General features: G+C 38.7%; 1 protein-coding gene across 1 annotated transcript in view; it reads left to right on the forward strand.

Annotated features, from left to right (window-relative positions):
• CPED1 (cadherin-like and PC-esterase domain containing 1) overlaps positions 1–17,530 on the forward strand; it is a 145,115-nt gene that overhangs the window by 117,583 nt on the left and 10,002 nt on the right. Inside the window, exons 17-18 of the mRNA XM_010004304.1 lie at positions 2,770–2,887; positions 8,161–8,297. Coding sequence (XP_010002606.1) covers positions 2,770–2,887; positions 8,161–8,297 — 255 coding nt within the window. The remainder of the gene's footprint in view (positions 1–2,769; positions 2,888–8,160; positions 8,298–17,530) is intronic.

Here is a 17,530-nt window from a genome sequence, read left to right on the forward strand (position 1 = left end):
AGGTATGAACAAGAAAATCCCTGTTAAATTATTTTATGGCACTGTATTGAGAGCAATGGCAGCACATTCAGGAATTTCAGACTTTCTTGTGAAGTCCTGTGCAAATTGTTTCACTGCAAGGTAGGAGCTTTCTGATGTTACTGTTAGTTGAAGTAATACTGTTAAATAGCTGTACAGTGTGTCCAGACCCAGAGGCTCCAAGATAACAACACAGTTTAACACTAGAATATACTGTGGCATTCATTTTTTCATAACAGCTTTCCCTATTTACAGAGCATTAAACAGAGAACAGGCCAACTGTACAAAAGAACCCATCTCTCAGACTTCCTGTGCACAAAATCTACTTTAACCTTTCAAAGTCAGTGGGAAGATTTTTTTTACTTTTTTAGTTTTTTTTCCCCCACTATGGAATTCAATGAGATCAGAATAATTGTGAGACAATAATTTCACTTACTTTTTTGATTGCATAATCAAAGATCCACCAGTATTGACTAAATTCCAGGATGGTTTCATATCTCATCTATATCAGTGGCACATCCTATTAAATCTGAAGTTTAACCTTGACAATATTAGGACATAGCTGTTACTTGCTCATTGGCTCAGTTTAGGCCTAGCATCCTAGATGTAGCACAATTTCTTGGAAGCAGTGAACGATATTACATGACAGTTGCCATATTCATTTTCATATCATTTTAGAAAATAAATCTAGAAATCAGCACAATGCAGTGGAGAAAAGACCAATTAAATCCTTCTTTTTTTTTTTTTTTTGAGAAATTGCAATTTCTTATTCTTTTTGGTTTCAAGAATACTCCTTCTTGAAATGAATACACTCCACTAACAGTGTGTTTCCATATGTGTAGTTTGCTTGTGACAAATTAGCATATGTGATTCTTCAAAAAGGCAAATTTTGCATTATTGAAGATGGCCATGACTAATATTCCATTTAGCCAGAAATGGCCACAACTGCATTTTTCATACAGTATTTTAAAATATATATTTAAAAACATAAAGTCTGGATTGCCATAGTTACATTTTTGTAAGGCTTTCTCCTTTGTCATAAAATTATCTTTTTCATTATTTTAAGTCCTAGTTTTACAGCCTTTTGGTTTGGGTGAGAAAACCCTCACTGTGTTTTGGTGAGTTTGTTGTAATACAGTAATGAGGGTGAGACAATGAAATAAGAGATAGTACACACTATTTCTTAAGCTAACACTAGCCCCAGAATGCTCTTACCTTCTGATGAAGCAACTGGCAACAGCACCAGTTTGGGCTATGCAGTATGGAGGGTGAGTACTTTTATAATGAAATTCGAAGAGAGATTCCTCTGAGCTTATGCAAATACAGTCCTCGGAATTGTTTTAAACTCTTGCTACAGTTGAGGGAGAAAGGCATTTTAGGATGTGATTAATTTTATCCTGAAGTACACATCTAAAACAGATTAAAAATGTTGCCTAGGATTGCTATTTCTCTGCAGAAATGAGAAAGGAAAACTAGAATGAACAACTCATGTAGTTATTTATACTGTAGGTGTCTAAAATTAGTGAAGTAATTGCCCGATGTCACAAATGCTGTGATGTCATATATACCATGTCAATGGATGCTTGAACATTTTAACCGTAAGGCACAAAGTAATGGGCACTGGTACAGCCTGTTACTTCAAAGGTAAGAACACACATGCTAAAATTCATGGTAAGGAATCACTGTATCTGGATATTTTGTCAGAAATTTGTGGGATCTGGCAGCTCCTTTGGCCTTACACATAGAAGAATGTTCCAGTTTTCTAAAAGCCAAGGACACTTTTCATTTGCACATTTTCACAAAGTTTTTAGGCAAATTGTTTAGGCATCTGGCCTTAATGAATTCTCAAATACATTTCTTCTAATACTTATAAAATGTATCAGAAAGGATCAAAACGTGAGAAACACCTTATGAGGTGTGTTTAGGGTATATGTCATTGCAATACCAGTCTCTAGTTCTTTACAACTTTCTGTTGATTGAATAACTGGTCCATATTTCTGTATCCAAGCATAAACATAGATAAAATATTTCTGTGTTCATTGTGGGTCTTAGTGAACACTTCTTTAGACAGAACATGGAAAAGATCAGATTTTTAATTAAGAAAATTAATTAGAAGGTGAATGTTTTTAACCATTAATATATCAGTTATTTATGTGATCCTTATGGTAGTGTCTGAGGTTTAGTATGGATTGCATCTCACATGAAGACCCACAAGAAGATTATATTTATAGCTATATTAAATCCTTTAAGTAAGTACCCCCTAATAAGTTTTTTAAATCAGTCTGCTAACTCAAACATTTTCCCTTTGAAATTTTTCTTTCTTTTTTCTTTTATGCACCTGTACCTCCTGAAGCTAACTTGTGATATTTCAGGACAAAACTGTACTCCATATGACTGCAGATATGAATGCAAAATTGCTAAGGGAAAATAGGTAGAGATTGTACAATATGTAGAGACAACATGGAATTAAATGAATGTAACGTTTGTTTGCCTTAATAAGTTATATCTTTAGCAAATGTGGTATCTTGTACATTTATGGTGGATTTGGATTATTTATTACAAAACCATTGTATGAATGAAAAAAATATTCTAAATTTCATATTAAAAGTATATCTTGAAGATCAAGGGCAAATGAATTGCAGAACCAAGCCCAAATCAACTTTTTTCCTCTGTAAAAGTCCTTGAAGAGGATTTCAAGGTCATATGGATGGGTGCAGTGCTGTCATTTTCACAGATTTCATTTTAATTCAGGACTGTGGTTCTCGAATTCGTCCAGAGGAGTCTTGTGGCTTGCAGCCTCTGTCTCATGAATACCTCTCAGCAATTTCACAGACGGTGTTTAAGACCTGTGAAGCTGGAGACACAAAAGGTTTGTATTTAATCCTCTTTCTTCTGAAAATTAACTTGTTAACCTCATCAGAGTAAACCAAGAAACATTCTCTCTTTTCTCTAGACATGCTCTAAGCTATGCACAATAGGTTTAACTAATCATATGTAATAGTTACAGATTTTTAAAATTGGATTAACTAGTTTATTTGACAATTTTTTGTTTAATGAATTTCCAAACAGTGATCCACCACTGTCATTGCCACATAGCCTTGAAAATGCATTTAAATACTTCCATCAAAACAATTTAAAATAAAAATTAATTATTCTAAATTGAAGGGATTATTTATTCAAAATATAAATTAGCTTCAGGAAAAGAATACATCAGCTTGATCCATTTGAATTTTATCTTTCCACTTTCATACTGGAAACACAAAAACAATTTGCAGTCTCAAACAGCAAAGTATGTGTTTTTTCAAAGTTTTGTGGTACCTTAAAAACGTTATATAATAACTCATACAATCAAGACATCTCTTTGGTTTAATGGGAACCCAAGGGACAACAGAACAGCAGACAGGTATCCATCTGTAGCTCACAGATGCATGAAGATTTATGCAAGTGACCTTTAATAAATCTGAGTCATCCACAAGACTACTCAGATATGCAGTCTTATTGAAAGAGTAAGTTCTTGCTGGATTAGACAATAAGTAATTTTGTTCAATTCTTTATTAGACAAATGAAAAATAACCCAAAGGTCTTGTATCTCTACTAACACAACTGTATTTTTTATCTTGCCACAGAAAGGAGCAGCTTCTCACAGCAGTAAATTTGCACAAACTCATGGAATAATCCATTGAAAATAAAAGGAACTGCCTGAATGCATCACTTTGTGTGAAACATAGAGGCATATAATCCTTTTTTGTTATATGAAGGGAACGGACAGAGAAGACACTGTTATACCTGGCAGCATATTTTAGTCACACAGCCAGTTGTGAGTCACAAAGACAAACAACTTATTCAATGATACTGGATCAGGACATAAAGTTCCTGACTAGAAAGTCCAAACCAAATTGACTGAATCGTCCTTCTGGGACAGACAATTTGCTTCTCCTGATAACGTAACATGCTTCTTTTGAATACTGCATCTAAAGAAGTGAAGCTGAGTATAAAATACATTTTTCAGCCTTACTTCAAATAGTGTACACAGTTAAAGTGGAAACAAACTTCAGGAGATGTAGTCTTAAGGGATAAATGTATTAAACAGAATAATTTCTGCTTATAAGGCAAAGATTGCGGGCAGGAAAGCCAAGCAATGTCCAATATTCTGTCAGAATAAAACTCAAAACTTCTAGAGAATTAAGGCAGCAACATATACTGTTCTTAAGCCAGGGAATAGCTTAGTTGTGTGGGGATACTGAAGTACTATCACAGCTGGATGTATCTATACTGGCTTGTATTTCTGCAGACATCAGCCAAGGCTGAGGCAGAACAGTGGAGGCAGAGATGAAACCTCAGTTTTCAGATAGTAAAAGTTAGAAGTCTTCTTTGCAGTTCTGTACGACCAGGATCTCATGTCTCATTTCTAGTCCTTTGGTGCCTCTCTGTTCAGTATTGCTGTATTATCAATAACAGAGAAGTCAGGAAGCACTAACCATGTGTTTGGCTCCTCAGAGCAAGAGAGGCTTGAAAAAGACCATGAGAACCCTGAGCTATGCTAAATTCCTGCAGGTGCAGTCTGTGGAAATTTGGTATGCAGACAGTTACAGCATCTGGGGGTCAGAGATGGCAGCTTCACTTCTCATGTTCTGCCTCGCTGCTATGACATGTGTGGTTTAGTTGTATCCAGCTATCCACATTTTCCACAACTGTATTCAGATTAAAAAAACTCTGTACAAACTCTATCTTTGCATCCAGTAGCTATCTGATTTTAGGTCCAGCATAGATATAAGATGATGATCAACTAAATGACTGTCTCATTTGATTACGAAGTGTGAATTTCAGTTTGGACATGAGTTTGTAGGTCTAATGCCATTTATTCTGTTGCCTAAAAATTGTGTCCCTTTAAATAGCTATTATATATTTATATATATAATTTGTCAGATATTTTTATTATTATGTATTAATATAATTTAAATTTTATTGTTAAAATGCAGCTAAAGGCAAAAGAAATTAACTTCTTACTTTCAGGCTTTCATAAAACTTTCTTTTGACCAGTTTTTAATTTGAGGATAAACTTAAACCAATAGCAGCTTCTCTTTCTTGCTGTCAGTGAACTGGAGGTAAACTTTGCTTCTCCTAGAGAGCTGCTGCTAAATCAATTAGCTACAGCACTAGAAAATGCAGGCTGATTGAAATGATGCTGAAGGCTACAGTGTGTGCTGCTACCTTATATAAGCAGGGGGAAAAACCTCAGCTTATATTTGCAATTAAAAATAGGCTTGATTTCCAAACTAATACTGATTTTTTACAATTTTTCAGTTAGTTGTCTTTTTTTATATATGAGGGTTTTTTTGACCCTTCCCTTGTTACTCAAAAGGCACAAAGCAATAAAAGGTGTTTTCATGGCACCTACTGCAGTGTTATCTGAGACCTTGCACTTTTCAGTGTGTTCATATGACTGGAAGGTGTCCCTGTCCATGGCAGGGAGGTTGGAACTAGATCTTTAGGGTCCCTTCCATCCCAAACATTCTATGATTCTATGAAGCTGGGAATGACCATTTAGACATGGGTTGCAAATGGGATACAGGGAGAGCCAAGGACAAAATCCACAAGTAGCAATAGAAATCTTGGAAGAACAAAGCACCACTGGCCCCAGTGGTAGCCAGGAAGCCTCAGCCAGGAGAGAGGGACCTCAGAGCCAAGGGAGGCCCAGTGAGAGGAAAGGATTCACAACAGCCAGCACTGGAGGCTGCAGGAAAGAAGAATCATCTAAATTCAGCCCTCAGTTTCCCACAGAGCAGGATATTCAACTTAAAGTGCACTCCCTGCTCCTGGTTATCCTGTTTAGATAAAGATGCACTTTAACCCCTAGATAAAAACTACATAGATCCTTGCCCAGGGACCAAAATTTGATCTCTCTTTTCCCAAATAAATCACCAGGTTAAAATCATACTATTTTTCCATCCTAATGAATTTTGAACTTTAAAGCAGTCCTCAGCTGAGGAGAAGATTGGGACAAGTTATCCTAAGGGAAACAACTAGGTGATTAGGGCATGGGTGACTCAAGTTTGGGACTTCTCTGGGCAATGAGTACTGAGCAGCTCCATCTCCCTGCCTGCACCCCAGCACCATGGGCATGAGCATCCCTCCTTCCTCTCCTTACACTGGGCTGAACCAGGCTGCTTGCCCAGCAGCAGCCTTCAGAAGACACCCATGGGAGCCAGAGGCTCTGGGTTTTATCCTCCCTGATCCGCAGCGTGGTAAAGCCAATGTCCAGACTTTGTTTAGGTGCAGTCTGCTATCACTTACTCCACACCATCTGCAGGTATAGCTGAGGGTGGGGTGAGCAAGTTCTGCGTGGGGAAGAGCTAGCAGCAGCTGTGCAGGGTACACAGCACCTGGAGCTGTGTGGTCCTACCACCCTGGGACATATTCTGCCCTTTGAAATACCAGTGCAGGCTCCCATACAAACAAGTCTTGATGGTTATAGTTAGAAAGGCCTTTTTTTATCTGCTAAGATAACTCACCCTGCTACTTACCAAAATATACTTGCTCGGGACTTTGCTCAGTGCAAGTGCAGGCTGCCTCCCTAGAAATTCCCATGCTCCTGAGGTAGCAGCAGTCTCTCACAAGGCTGCTGGGACCTTGCAGGGTTGCTCCACTCAGCCTCCCACTCCGTCCCTGTCCTGGTAACTTGATAAGCAGCAGCCTTGGTGTTTTGCTGTGGCTTTTTGTGTTACAGGAATCTGTCACACATAGTGAAGCACAGCTGGCTAGTGGCTGAGCTTCTTTCTGCTAGTAATGGCTGTCAGAAACTTTAAGGCCAGATCAACTCTGGAAACATTTGCTTTTGGAGCTTCTTTGCTGGGCTGCAATGAGAAATCCGACTGTGCCAGCAAGGCCTGATGGCTTTGAGATCTCTGTGCTTTTTCTAGTATGACAACTTTAATCAGAAGCAAAAGCAGGTTTTGCTGGAAGAGGTACTGGGAGATATTATCAGGACAGTGTACTCGTATGGGTGAGAAAAGTGTTTCTTGTATTGACAAAAAAAACAACTTGAAAGTTTTCTGTTGTTCTTAAGAATAATGTCCTAAATACCTCTAACTTCTAGTAGAAGTTAGGAAATAAGTAGCTTTAGAGAACAAAAGTAACAAAACAATTCATCTGTAGGTAAGAGATACCTAAAATCCACTGATTTTTTTTTGCAATCCCACTTTATGTTGTTAATCTGTAAAGTAATTTTTGAAAATAGGGATCGGGCTCTAACAAATCACGTAGTTTATTCATCTCACCTTACTTTCACCTTCCGAAATGCATATGTGTAGTCTGGGATGGTTCTCTGAACTCTCACAGATTAAAGAAATTAGTGTTTTTGAGGGAAAGCCATCCTCTCTCATTGTACATTTATCTGCATAATCTTATATGAATTTTTCTATCAAGGGGCTCTCAAAATCTAGCTTTGATCAACATCAACCTCCCAAATGTTTAGTGATAGGTAAGAATGAATCTTGTCTTTAGACATTTCTGAATGTTTACATTTTCTCTTCCCATTCAGCCTCCTCACGCCTTTCCCTTTCTCATGTGCCTTCTGTGTAGAAAGCTTTGAGTTGGTCTCTTTTCACAAGCGTCAGGTGATAGGAAGAGAGGAAATGGTCTCAAGCTGCATCAGGAGAGGTTTAGACTAGGTATTAGCAAAATTCTCTTTACTGAAAGAATGGTCAAGCATTGGAAGAGGCTACTCATGGAAGTGGTGGAGTAACCATTCTTGAAGGAGTTCACAAAACTTGTAGATGTGTCACTTCAGGACATGGTTTAGTTGGTGGGTTGACATTTGGTCTTGATGATTTTAGAGGTCTTTTCCAACCTTAGCGATTCTAGGATTCTATGACAAGCTGCTACAGGAAAGGCAACGTGAACTGAGAAATGAGCCCATATACAACTGTCAAATCCGAGCATTCACAGCAAGAAACCTTCCATCCTTGCCAAATGAAAAAGGTGTAACACAGAGGTAGGAAATAGTCTCCTCAAAGGATTGGAGGGCACTTAATTTAGGGAAAACCGCCATGACAAAATACTCCAAAATATCTCACTTCCTGTATAATAAGACTACTCACAAAAATAAAGAGAAGATGCTGACAACCCCTTGCTGTTTTCCAGGGCAGTGGATTGTCCCTTGCCTCAGCTGCTCTGACAACAGGACCTGCGACTGGAGAGCAATAACGTGGCAGCCCCACGGCTGCCGACACTCTGTGCTGGCCAAGCCTGAGCTCCAGCGCTGCGTGGAGGGCAGGAGGGTATGGAACAGATATTACATTTTAATTGCTTTTTATTCACCTGGATATTTTTGTTTAAAAAACATTTTATAATTGATGTGTGAGAAAAATCTGTTTTTATTATAACCGGAAAAAGATTCTGATGGAAAATCCACAGGGATGAAAGCCAGCCCGAATCCATCATTTAGCCTCCTATGCGGTCACAGTTGTCTGCTGCCATTTTGCATAGAGCTTAGGTCACATCAGGGGAGTTTCAAGTCCTGGGGTGTACATGGCTACCAGCTAGAGTATATAAGGACTGTAAATGGAGGATGGATTTGCATTGCTGTCACTGTTTGTTTAACACTTGACACGCAAGGTGGGTTTCTTCTCCTGCATACCTACTGCATGGCATTGCTTGTGCACACTAATCTTACCAAGTCTTCTTGCGCATTCTTTTATTGTAGTGAAGCTTCTAAGGTGATTGCTTGGAAATAGAAGGTCTCCTTAATAAGCATGCTATGACTGTAAAACTGTTGAGAGAGCTCTGATCTGAGGCTCAGGTACCTTACTGAGGATACAAGTATCCAGAAAGTAAGTAATAAATTATTATCAAGATTTTTATAGTGTGTTATCTAGATAACAAAATAGTAACTAAAAGTGGCATTTTGAGCATATCTATACAGACAAATACAAAACTGATAGTCTTTCATTTCATTCTTCTATTCTGATTATTTCTTGTCCTGTACAAAGTCCTTCACTGCCATTTGGCTTTATATCTGCCTGTGGTTTTCTCCATTAATATAGAGCCATGGATTTCTCCTAACAGATTTTTCTAGAAAAACAGTGGTTTATATGACACAGGAGAGATTGGTTTCCTCCTTGTGTACAAAACAAGCACTTCTGGACTGACCACATAAAAAAAATATAGAATATTTTTTAATCTTTTGATGGTCTTTAATTTCCATAGACTGCTTTCCATTGGCTGCTTCAATAAGTAAACACCCTTTGGTCACACAGTTGAAGGACAGCAGGGGAGCAATACACCACTATGGAAGGACTGCTGGGAGGATTATGCTGACATTCCCACCTCCTGAATCTCACCCCTCATATTCACCAGAGTCAAAAGTATGACATTTGTTAAGGGTCCAATACCAAGTGTATGACATGAATGTTTGGCACGTTACCATAGAATCATAGAATGGTTTACGCTGGAAGGGACTTTAAAGACCATCTAGTTCCAACCCCCCTGTATGGGCAGGGACACCTCCCACTAGACCACGTTGCTCAAAGTCCTGTTCAATCTGGCCATGAACACTTCCAGGGATGGGGCTTCCACAACTTCCCTGGGCAACCTGTTCCAGAGTCTCACCTCCCTCACACTAAAATATTTCCCCCTAATGTCTAACCTAAATCTCTCCTCTTCCAGTTTTAATACATGAGCCCTTATCTTCTTGCTACATGCCCTTGTAGAAAGTCCCTCCCCAGCTTTCCTGTAGGCCCTCTCATGTACTGAAAGGCCATTAAAAGGTCTCTCTGGAGTCTTCTCTTCTCCAGGCTGAACAATCCCAACTTTCTCAGCCTGTCTTCACAGGAGAGGTGCTCCAGCCCTCTGATAATTTTTGTGACCCTCCTCTGGCCTCACTCCAATCACAGCTGTGCTGGGGGCTCCAGAGCTGGACACAATACTCCCTCTCACAAGAGTGGAGTAGAGGGGAAGAAAATTCCACTATCATCTGACTCTCTGAGGTAACTGATCTATTCTAGTGTTAGATGAGATCCAGACCTTGTGTGATTTACATTAACATCATGCAAGAAAATTCTCTGTAAAAATAACTGTACTTGTTTCTCATTCTGTGTCTTTGCAAATGTCTTCTATCAGTGCCTGATAACCTTCACTGTTCTGAAGAAAACTGCTGGATCACTCACATAGATGTCCATTTGACTGGTTTCTTCTTTTAAAGTCATCACTCTAATGCATGTTTCCCTTTTGGTGTACTTCTCCTGTACCTTTCCTTCTTACATTATTTTTTACATCACTTTGCAGTAGTTTTAACTTCATGTGGCATTTTGTAATAGCATTTTTGCTTCTTTCACCAAATAGACAAATGTAGATCCTGGACCAACTCCCTCATGTTGCTAGAACTTCAGAACTTAGTGACTCTTTCTTCATACCTAAGTCAGATGAGTAAAACATAGGCCTCAGCTTGGGTGATAAGGTCCTGATTCTGTCTGTGATTAAGGCAAACTTTAGAATTACTTTACATAGTCTAAGCAACGTAATAGAAAAAGATTTTTAGGTAGGTTGTCACTGAAAGAGGCTTTGTCTATCAGTGGTATTACATGTTATTATATATGTTTAGGCAACCTAGATCTTTTGTTAGGAAGTTATTGAATAAACAGTCAGATATTTTTGTAAACAAAAACGTTTTTACTAAAAAAGATATTTTGGTAACCATCTATAAACATTTGTATGTCCTATTTTTTATATTAGTTTAAAACCATCATATACCTTGTCTTTAGGCACTACAGAGCTCACTGACATCTACCCAAACTAACAACATCATCATTTCTGTAGTATAATAAGCAGAAGGTTTAAATGCTGGAAATAGCAGATTGCAAAAACAGCATGAGTGCAAACCATAAGGGCCAAAATCATCAACCCAAGTGAGGACACTGAGATGATCTAGAATGCTGTTTGATTTATGTTTTCATTTGCTGAAGGTTGATAAGAATCATGTCCACTTCTCAACATGTTCTCACCTAACCTGTCTGCCCCTGCGTTCTGGGCTTTGGTAGTAATGCTGCCACACAGTATATTCAGCTTGTATAACTCTGGTCTCTGGAGTGTAAATCCTTTATAAAGGAGACATGTATCATAACCAGCATTTTGCAGCATCAGAAGCAAAATCATTCCATCAGAACTGAAAGTAACCATGAGCTCTCCCAACCCCAGCCCCATTTTCTTACCTGCTACTCACTAGGCATCTGAATTCTTGCTCAAAGTTTTTTCATAACTAAGGCAATAAAATCTCCATCCACCCCACATAATTACCAGTCCTTCTTCAGGAAAGCAGGGATGCGTGTTTCTATAGCATCATTAGGTCAAATGACATCACATCTTCCATCAAAACACCAACAACTCTCTATGACTGAACTTCTCTTCTGAATACCCTTCATAAAAAGTTCAGAGTCATGCAAGATTTGACCAGGAATTGAAGGTAAAGCAAGTAGTGGTATTTGTGATTCACTAGCCTGAAGTCTGTGAATTTTGTCCTGACAATAATAATAACTCTGATCTGCTGACTTGACTTCTTATTGTTAGAACATCATGATAAAATATTTTAAACAACATAAGGGTCTGTGATTATGTCTTTTCTTTTAAATTGGAGGTGTTAATTGCTATGCTGTTGCCAAATTCCAACTCTGATAACTGAAAGCCTTTTTTTAATACCCCTCTATAAAAAAAAAGCAAAAAAAAAGCCTACATGTCTTCCTACTTCTAATGAGCACCAAGGGGAACGTGCCACAAGTTAAGCACTGCTGTGCTACCTCCCAGTCTGGGTGTGCTGCAGCAGCTGATGAAATAAGTCAAATGCTCTTTTTGGCTGAAATGCAGCACATGTAAGATCACCTGTAGATTTAAATGCAATCGTTCTGATTTTCCCATGTTTCATAGAACAGCAGTAAAATGCAGCATTCAGCTACATCTCTTGCTCGTTAATTTCTTGTATGCATTTGTTCATGTTTCTAACATATGTTTATTGTCACCCAAACAAAACACTTCTTTCCTATCTTCATCACTGATAAGCTTTCTAATTTGTTTTCTAACTCCAGACTGCTTTCATGTCTTATATTAAAACGGATTTGTTTTTCAGAGGTCACCTCTAAAATTATAAAATTATAATCTCCTTTCTCTTAACAGAAATTCATTGCCTTGGCTGTGAGTTCCAATTTATTTCACATCATCATTAACTGCCATTTTAATTTGTGTGCACATAAAACTGTGTGTGAGCTAAGTTGTTTCTGTTCCATAAAAACCTAAGACCACCTGTAGTGAAACAATAACATTCAGGTTGGTGGAGACATGAGAAAGGATATACATCCACAAAAACAGTTTATCAGGCTTTATTTTGCTTTATGATGTGTTAGCAGGACTAGTCAGTCATGTGTTTGTATTTCAGACAGAGTAAACAGGAGAATTTTGAAGTGTTGAAGCTAACATGATTCTGACTGAGTAGATTTTTATTCAGTCCACTTTTAATATCTGCCATCCTTTTTCTCCTCCGTTTTAAACTCTAAGGATAAAGAGACTCAGGCTGTGCTGTTCTTAGGGAACCCCACATGTATGCCCTAATTGGATTAAAGACATAAGCAATCATAATAAAAATATTATATCTGTATTATACTCATTCAACAAAATCCTCTGTAACTGAGCTTAATGAGTTTTTGCAGTACAACTTACACAATTTATTAAGAGATTATTCTTATTTTTTTCTGTATAAGAACTTTTAAAAATAGATGGAGGACAAGGAGTTCTAACAAGTAATTATTTATCCAATTAGCAGCATATAGAAAGCTGGCTTCAATTGCAGAGAGTGTATGTATTTTGTTTATTGTTGAGAAATACTACCCAGAGTTTAGTATTATAGTAAAGTACCATTGAGTCATGTGTAATTAAGAACAGGAAATACAAAAAGACAGTATTTACTGAAGTACTTAAAATTCAGCTGTTAAAACAGGAATTTTAACTTACAATTTCTTAATATTTTGGAGGTAAGTAGTGCTCTAGACTTAGAGGTGTTTAAATTTCCTAAGTGTGGTTAATTTATAATGGTAGGTCTGGTTAAGAAATTAATTCCACTATACTTACACAATCTTTGAAAGATTAAAGTAAGATATAATGGGATTTTTCACAGAAAATAGTTGCAACAGAAGACACTAAAAACATCTCTCTGCATGAAAGTGTTATTCTTTGTCTGGTAAAATTAGAGTCTTATGTATGTCTGATCCTTTAGTCATCCTGCAGACAAATTCCCTCACTGACCTGAACTATGCGTGACTAAGCCTTGTGCCAGGCTGTAAGGAGAGTGAGATGTGGCACATTCTGCACACCTGAGCCATCATTGTACTCATTATTGTCACAGAGCTAAATAGAGAATCATCTCCAGAGCCCCTGGTTCAAACCATATTAGATACTACATGACACACAAAACTCTAGTAAGTTCATGCAACAATCTAGAAATAAATGTAGCCATAGCTATTACACATTCAATTACACTGAATAATTATTCTAATTCATTTAAGCTCTTGTTTTAGTTGAAGGAGGTGTTTTCTTCCTGAGGCTGTACACCAGACCTTTAGGTCTTCCGAGCATTTTCTGTAAATGAAGCTGACTTGCAAAAGGTGGATGCTTTGAAAGATGCTTTCTGATGGTCTACGTGCCACAACAAAATGTTCTTAACCAGCTCTGCACAAAGGCAATTTGAAAAGCTACTTTGCAGATAGGCTTCCCTACAAATGTCATCTTCTTCCATCTAGGATTTTTTTAGGGAGAAGAACTGGTCTATTTTTCCAGGGCTTACACATGTCTCAAAGCATGATTGGACCAATAGTTAGAAACAGGTTGTTGGATGCAAACAGGTCTTAATGAATGGGTGCTCTCTGTGTGCAGATTTGCTGGTGATGTGCTATGCATCCACCAGCCTGGGATACACTGGATTGCAAGGAATGCACAGACATATTCCTGAGATAATTTCTGCACTGATGGGTGAGCATGCCCTTCAAAATTCCAGCATGTGTAGGCTCCAGCGTGTGACTGCTGACACCCTCCTGAAGCAACCACAGACTTCAGACCTCTCTGTCAGGGCTAAGGCAGGGACCACCGGTTTCACACACTGCAGCCCTAGTTTTAGTGACATAACTTTCCACATTGCTGTCATTTCACTGTGAAAGAAGTAGCTGGAGTTAACCAGATTTGCATGATTCCAGTGATACCGTCCTGGTATGGCTCATACCTACTTGAATAGTCAAGAGACTTCTTGACTGAAAGCTAATATGGTTGCTATAACTGACTGACATCTTTGAGGATAACTTGCATTTTTAACCTGGCTTTCTGTACAACCACAAGTCCACTTTGGTTCATTTCTCTCTTCCCCACTTACATCAAGGCTCAACTATTCTCTTAGCAGACGTGATTCTGAGGATTCAGGTTAATTTCCATGGTGAAACAACTTGTACTCCGCAGGTGTGTAATGTTGTCATCTGTCTCAGTCCTGACTCATCCTACTCAGACGTGTCTTCTCCTGCAAATAAGCACACATTTCCAGATGGACACCCAGACACTCAATAGCATTAGCTATCTGATCTGATCTAATCTATTTCCTGACTTCCTGCCTTACCTCTTCACACAAACTCACCTAAGAAAGGTTTGTCAAGCACTGGAACAGGCTGCCCAGGCCAGTGCTGGAGTCACATGGTCAAGCAGTGGACTTGGTAGAGTTAGGTTAATGGTTGGACTTGATCTTAAAGGTCTTTTCCAACTTTAATGATTCTATGATTCTGAGAGTTCAAGTGGAGAGGATCTAAGACTCAGAGCTCACTCCTTAAGAGATGGGCTGTGTGCAGTCTCATCATTCTTGTGGTAATATTTGGAGTAGTATCTCTACGCCCTAACAATTCTCTATTTCATCCAGTGAAACTGACAGCTCTAAAGGAATTTACTCTGACTCCTATTACCTCCTTTGTGTTCTAAGAACATTAGGACAACAACAATAGTACATGATATTGCCAAATGGTTCTCAGCATCATTTGCTGGTCCAGAGAAGGGCCACCAAGATGATCAAAAGGCTAGAGCACCTCTTCTATGAACACAGACTGAGAGAGTTGGGGCTGTTCAACCTGGAGAAGAGAAGGCTCTGGGGAGACCTTATAGCAGTCTTCCAGTACTTGAAAGGGGCCTACAGGAAAGCTGGGGAGGGGCTTTTCACCAGAGAGGGCAGTGATAGGCCAAGGGGTCAAAGTTTTAAACTGAGAGGGGGGAAATTTAGGCTAGACTTCAGGAAGAAATTCTTTATCATGAGGGTCGTAAGGCACTGGAATAGGGTGCCTAGAGAGGTTGTTGGTGGCCTCTCCCTGTAGGTATTTAAAGCCAGGTTGGATAAGACTTTGTGCAACCTGGTCTAGGAGGTGATCCTGCTCATGGCAAGAGGTTGGAACCTGATGATCTTTAAGGTCCCTTCCAACCTTAACCGCTCTATGATTCTACGATCATGGCATTTATAGACTTGAACTGCAACTTAAAGATGTGATCGTAACTCCCCTGCCTCTTCTGGTACTGTGTTGTTTTTTTTAAATGACTGCACCCAGTGCCCTCCCACCTGCAGACCTGTCCAGCTGAGTACCCCATGGAAAACTTGAAAACTCACTCATGAATACACTGCTTATCTGCATGTGTAGGTGTAGAAACTGTAGAGTTCTAAAATGCTGACGTATTTAATAGTGTAAATTGGAGGAGAGGGAGCAAAAAAATGGGAAAGGGGCAAATGAGTTGATCTCTGCCATTGATGCTCTGCAATGTTTGAGCCTTTGGAACTGTTTAGAATGACACTTCACACTTAAATTGCTGGAGAATACACAATGTTGGCAAAACACAGCATCTGTGTATTATGTTCAGTAGCTTTGCACATAGTTCTCTCCTTTTTTTCCGTTAAGGGTGTTCTGCTAAATGAATTCAGTGACAGATGAGATTAGGCAAACTACAGTTATAAGGAGAAGATATCTATCAGAATCTTAGCCATAGCAGGATGAAGAGTGAGATAAAAATACCTCATCCAATGTATCGGTGTAATTTATAGCTGAATAAGCTCCTTTGCAATTAGAAATCCCCATGGGCAGTGATAAAAAAAAGGTAACAAATGTTATTAGAAGCAAAAGAAAAACAATCTAGCGTGTTCTTCCAGCTGCTCTATGTGTGTAACCTGGTAGAGCCTGTTTGTTATTTTGCTAATGATGTTCTGTGTTTTTATAGAAATGTTCTCACCCACATTGCAAGTTAATGATATCCTTGCCTGCTAGTATCTGAGAACTGCTTTTTAAATAGATATACATCTATATACCACAGTGATGGACTTATGAAATGGAGATTAAAGAGACATGGATATACACAGACTGGAGAGATTAAGAGATTTTGCAAGTTAAAAGAATTGTTTAAAACCTCAAGTTAACCTACTTTTGAACTAGGACATACTGTAAGCATGGAGTGTCTTCCACATAATTGTGTGCATGTTTGTGTCTGTCAGAGAGGGAAAGAGAACATCCAACCAGTCCTTCCATGGCTCCTAGTTCCCTTGACTTCTGTGAGTCACGTTAAAGGGGTTTTTTTCTGACAAAATGTGCAAATCTGGAAATCCCCTTGCATGTGAGAGAGATGCTTGTGCAGTCCAAGCACGAACAGCAGCTGTTTAAGAATTTATTCTATGAAGCAGCTTTGTGAGGTCCAGGACAGAAAAAAGTCTCTATATGTTCAGTGCTTCTTTTAATTTGTTTGCTACCATATGTGATCTATCAAGGGCTTCCCTGCAGCCCACAATGGGTAAGGCATGGGAAACTCAAGTCATTGTCAAGCCCATTCTTGGCCCTGCCACCAAATCAGGGTATGTTAATCTGAAGCTGCTTCTGTTCTGTAGGAACCATCACTGGTACACTGCTGTGGTTTATTTTTACTCACCATAGTTTTATAGTGGGAACTGGATTCAGTTCCTGAAACTGACATTCCTGAACAGAATAGATAAATGGAGATAAATGGAGATGTGTTTGATGAGAGAAGCCCAAGATGCTTTTACTATGTAAAATCTTTAAGAGAAACTTTGGAAATGTATTCTTAAACATTCAAACTTGTGCATTCTGAATTTTATTTGTTTAACCAAATATTCAAGGTGGATATAGAAAAGTATCAAACCCCAAAGGAAATAAAAAACAAACAAACAAACAAAAACAAACAAACAAACAAACCCCCAAACAAACAACTAAAACCCAACTTACAAAGTGTCAACTACCCTGAGTGCCAGAGGAAGTAGGAGAAGTTGCATTTTGATGTGCAGAGAACAGGGCTGTGATTGTGTTATGGCTCTGTGGGGTTTCTGACTCCCAGTTTTACATTTGTGCTCCTCTGTGTGGACTTCTGGCTGAGGTGACAGTGGTACTAACTGATTACCCACACAGCTTCATTGGAAAACCACAGTGAACCTGGGTTCTCTTCCCCTTTGGACTCTTGT

Source organism: Chaetura pelagica, unplaced genomic scaffold (genome assembly GCF_000747805.2).
Source record: "Chaetura pelagica isolate M959 unplaced genomic scaffold, ChaPel_1.0 scaffold68, whole genome shotgun sequence".
In the NCBI taxonomy this organism is placed as follows: domain Eukaryota; kingdom Metazoa; phylum Chordata; class Aves; order Apodiformes; family Apodidae; genus Chaetura; species Chaetura pelagica.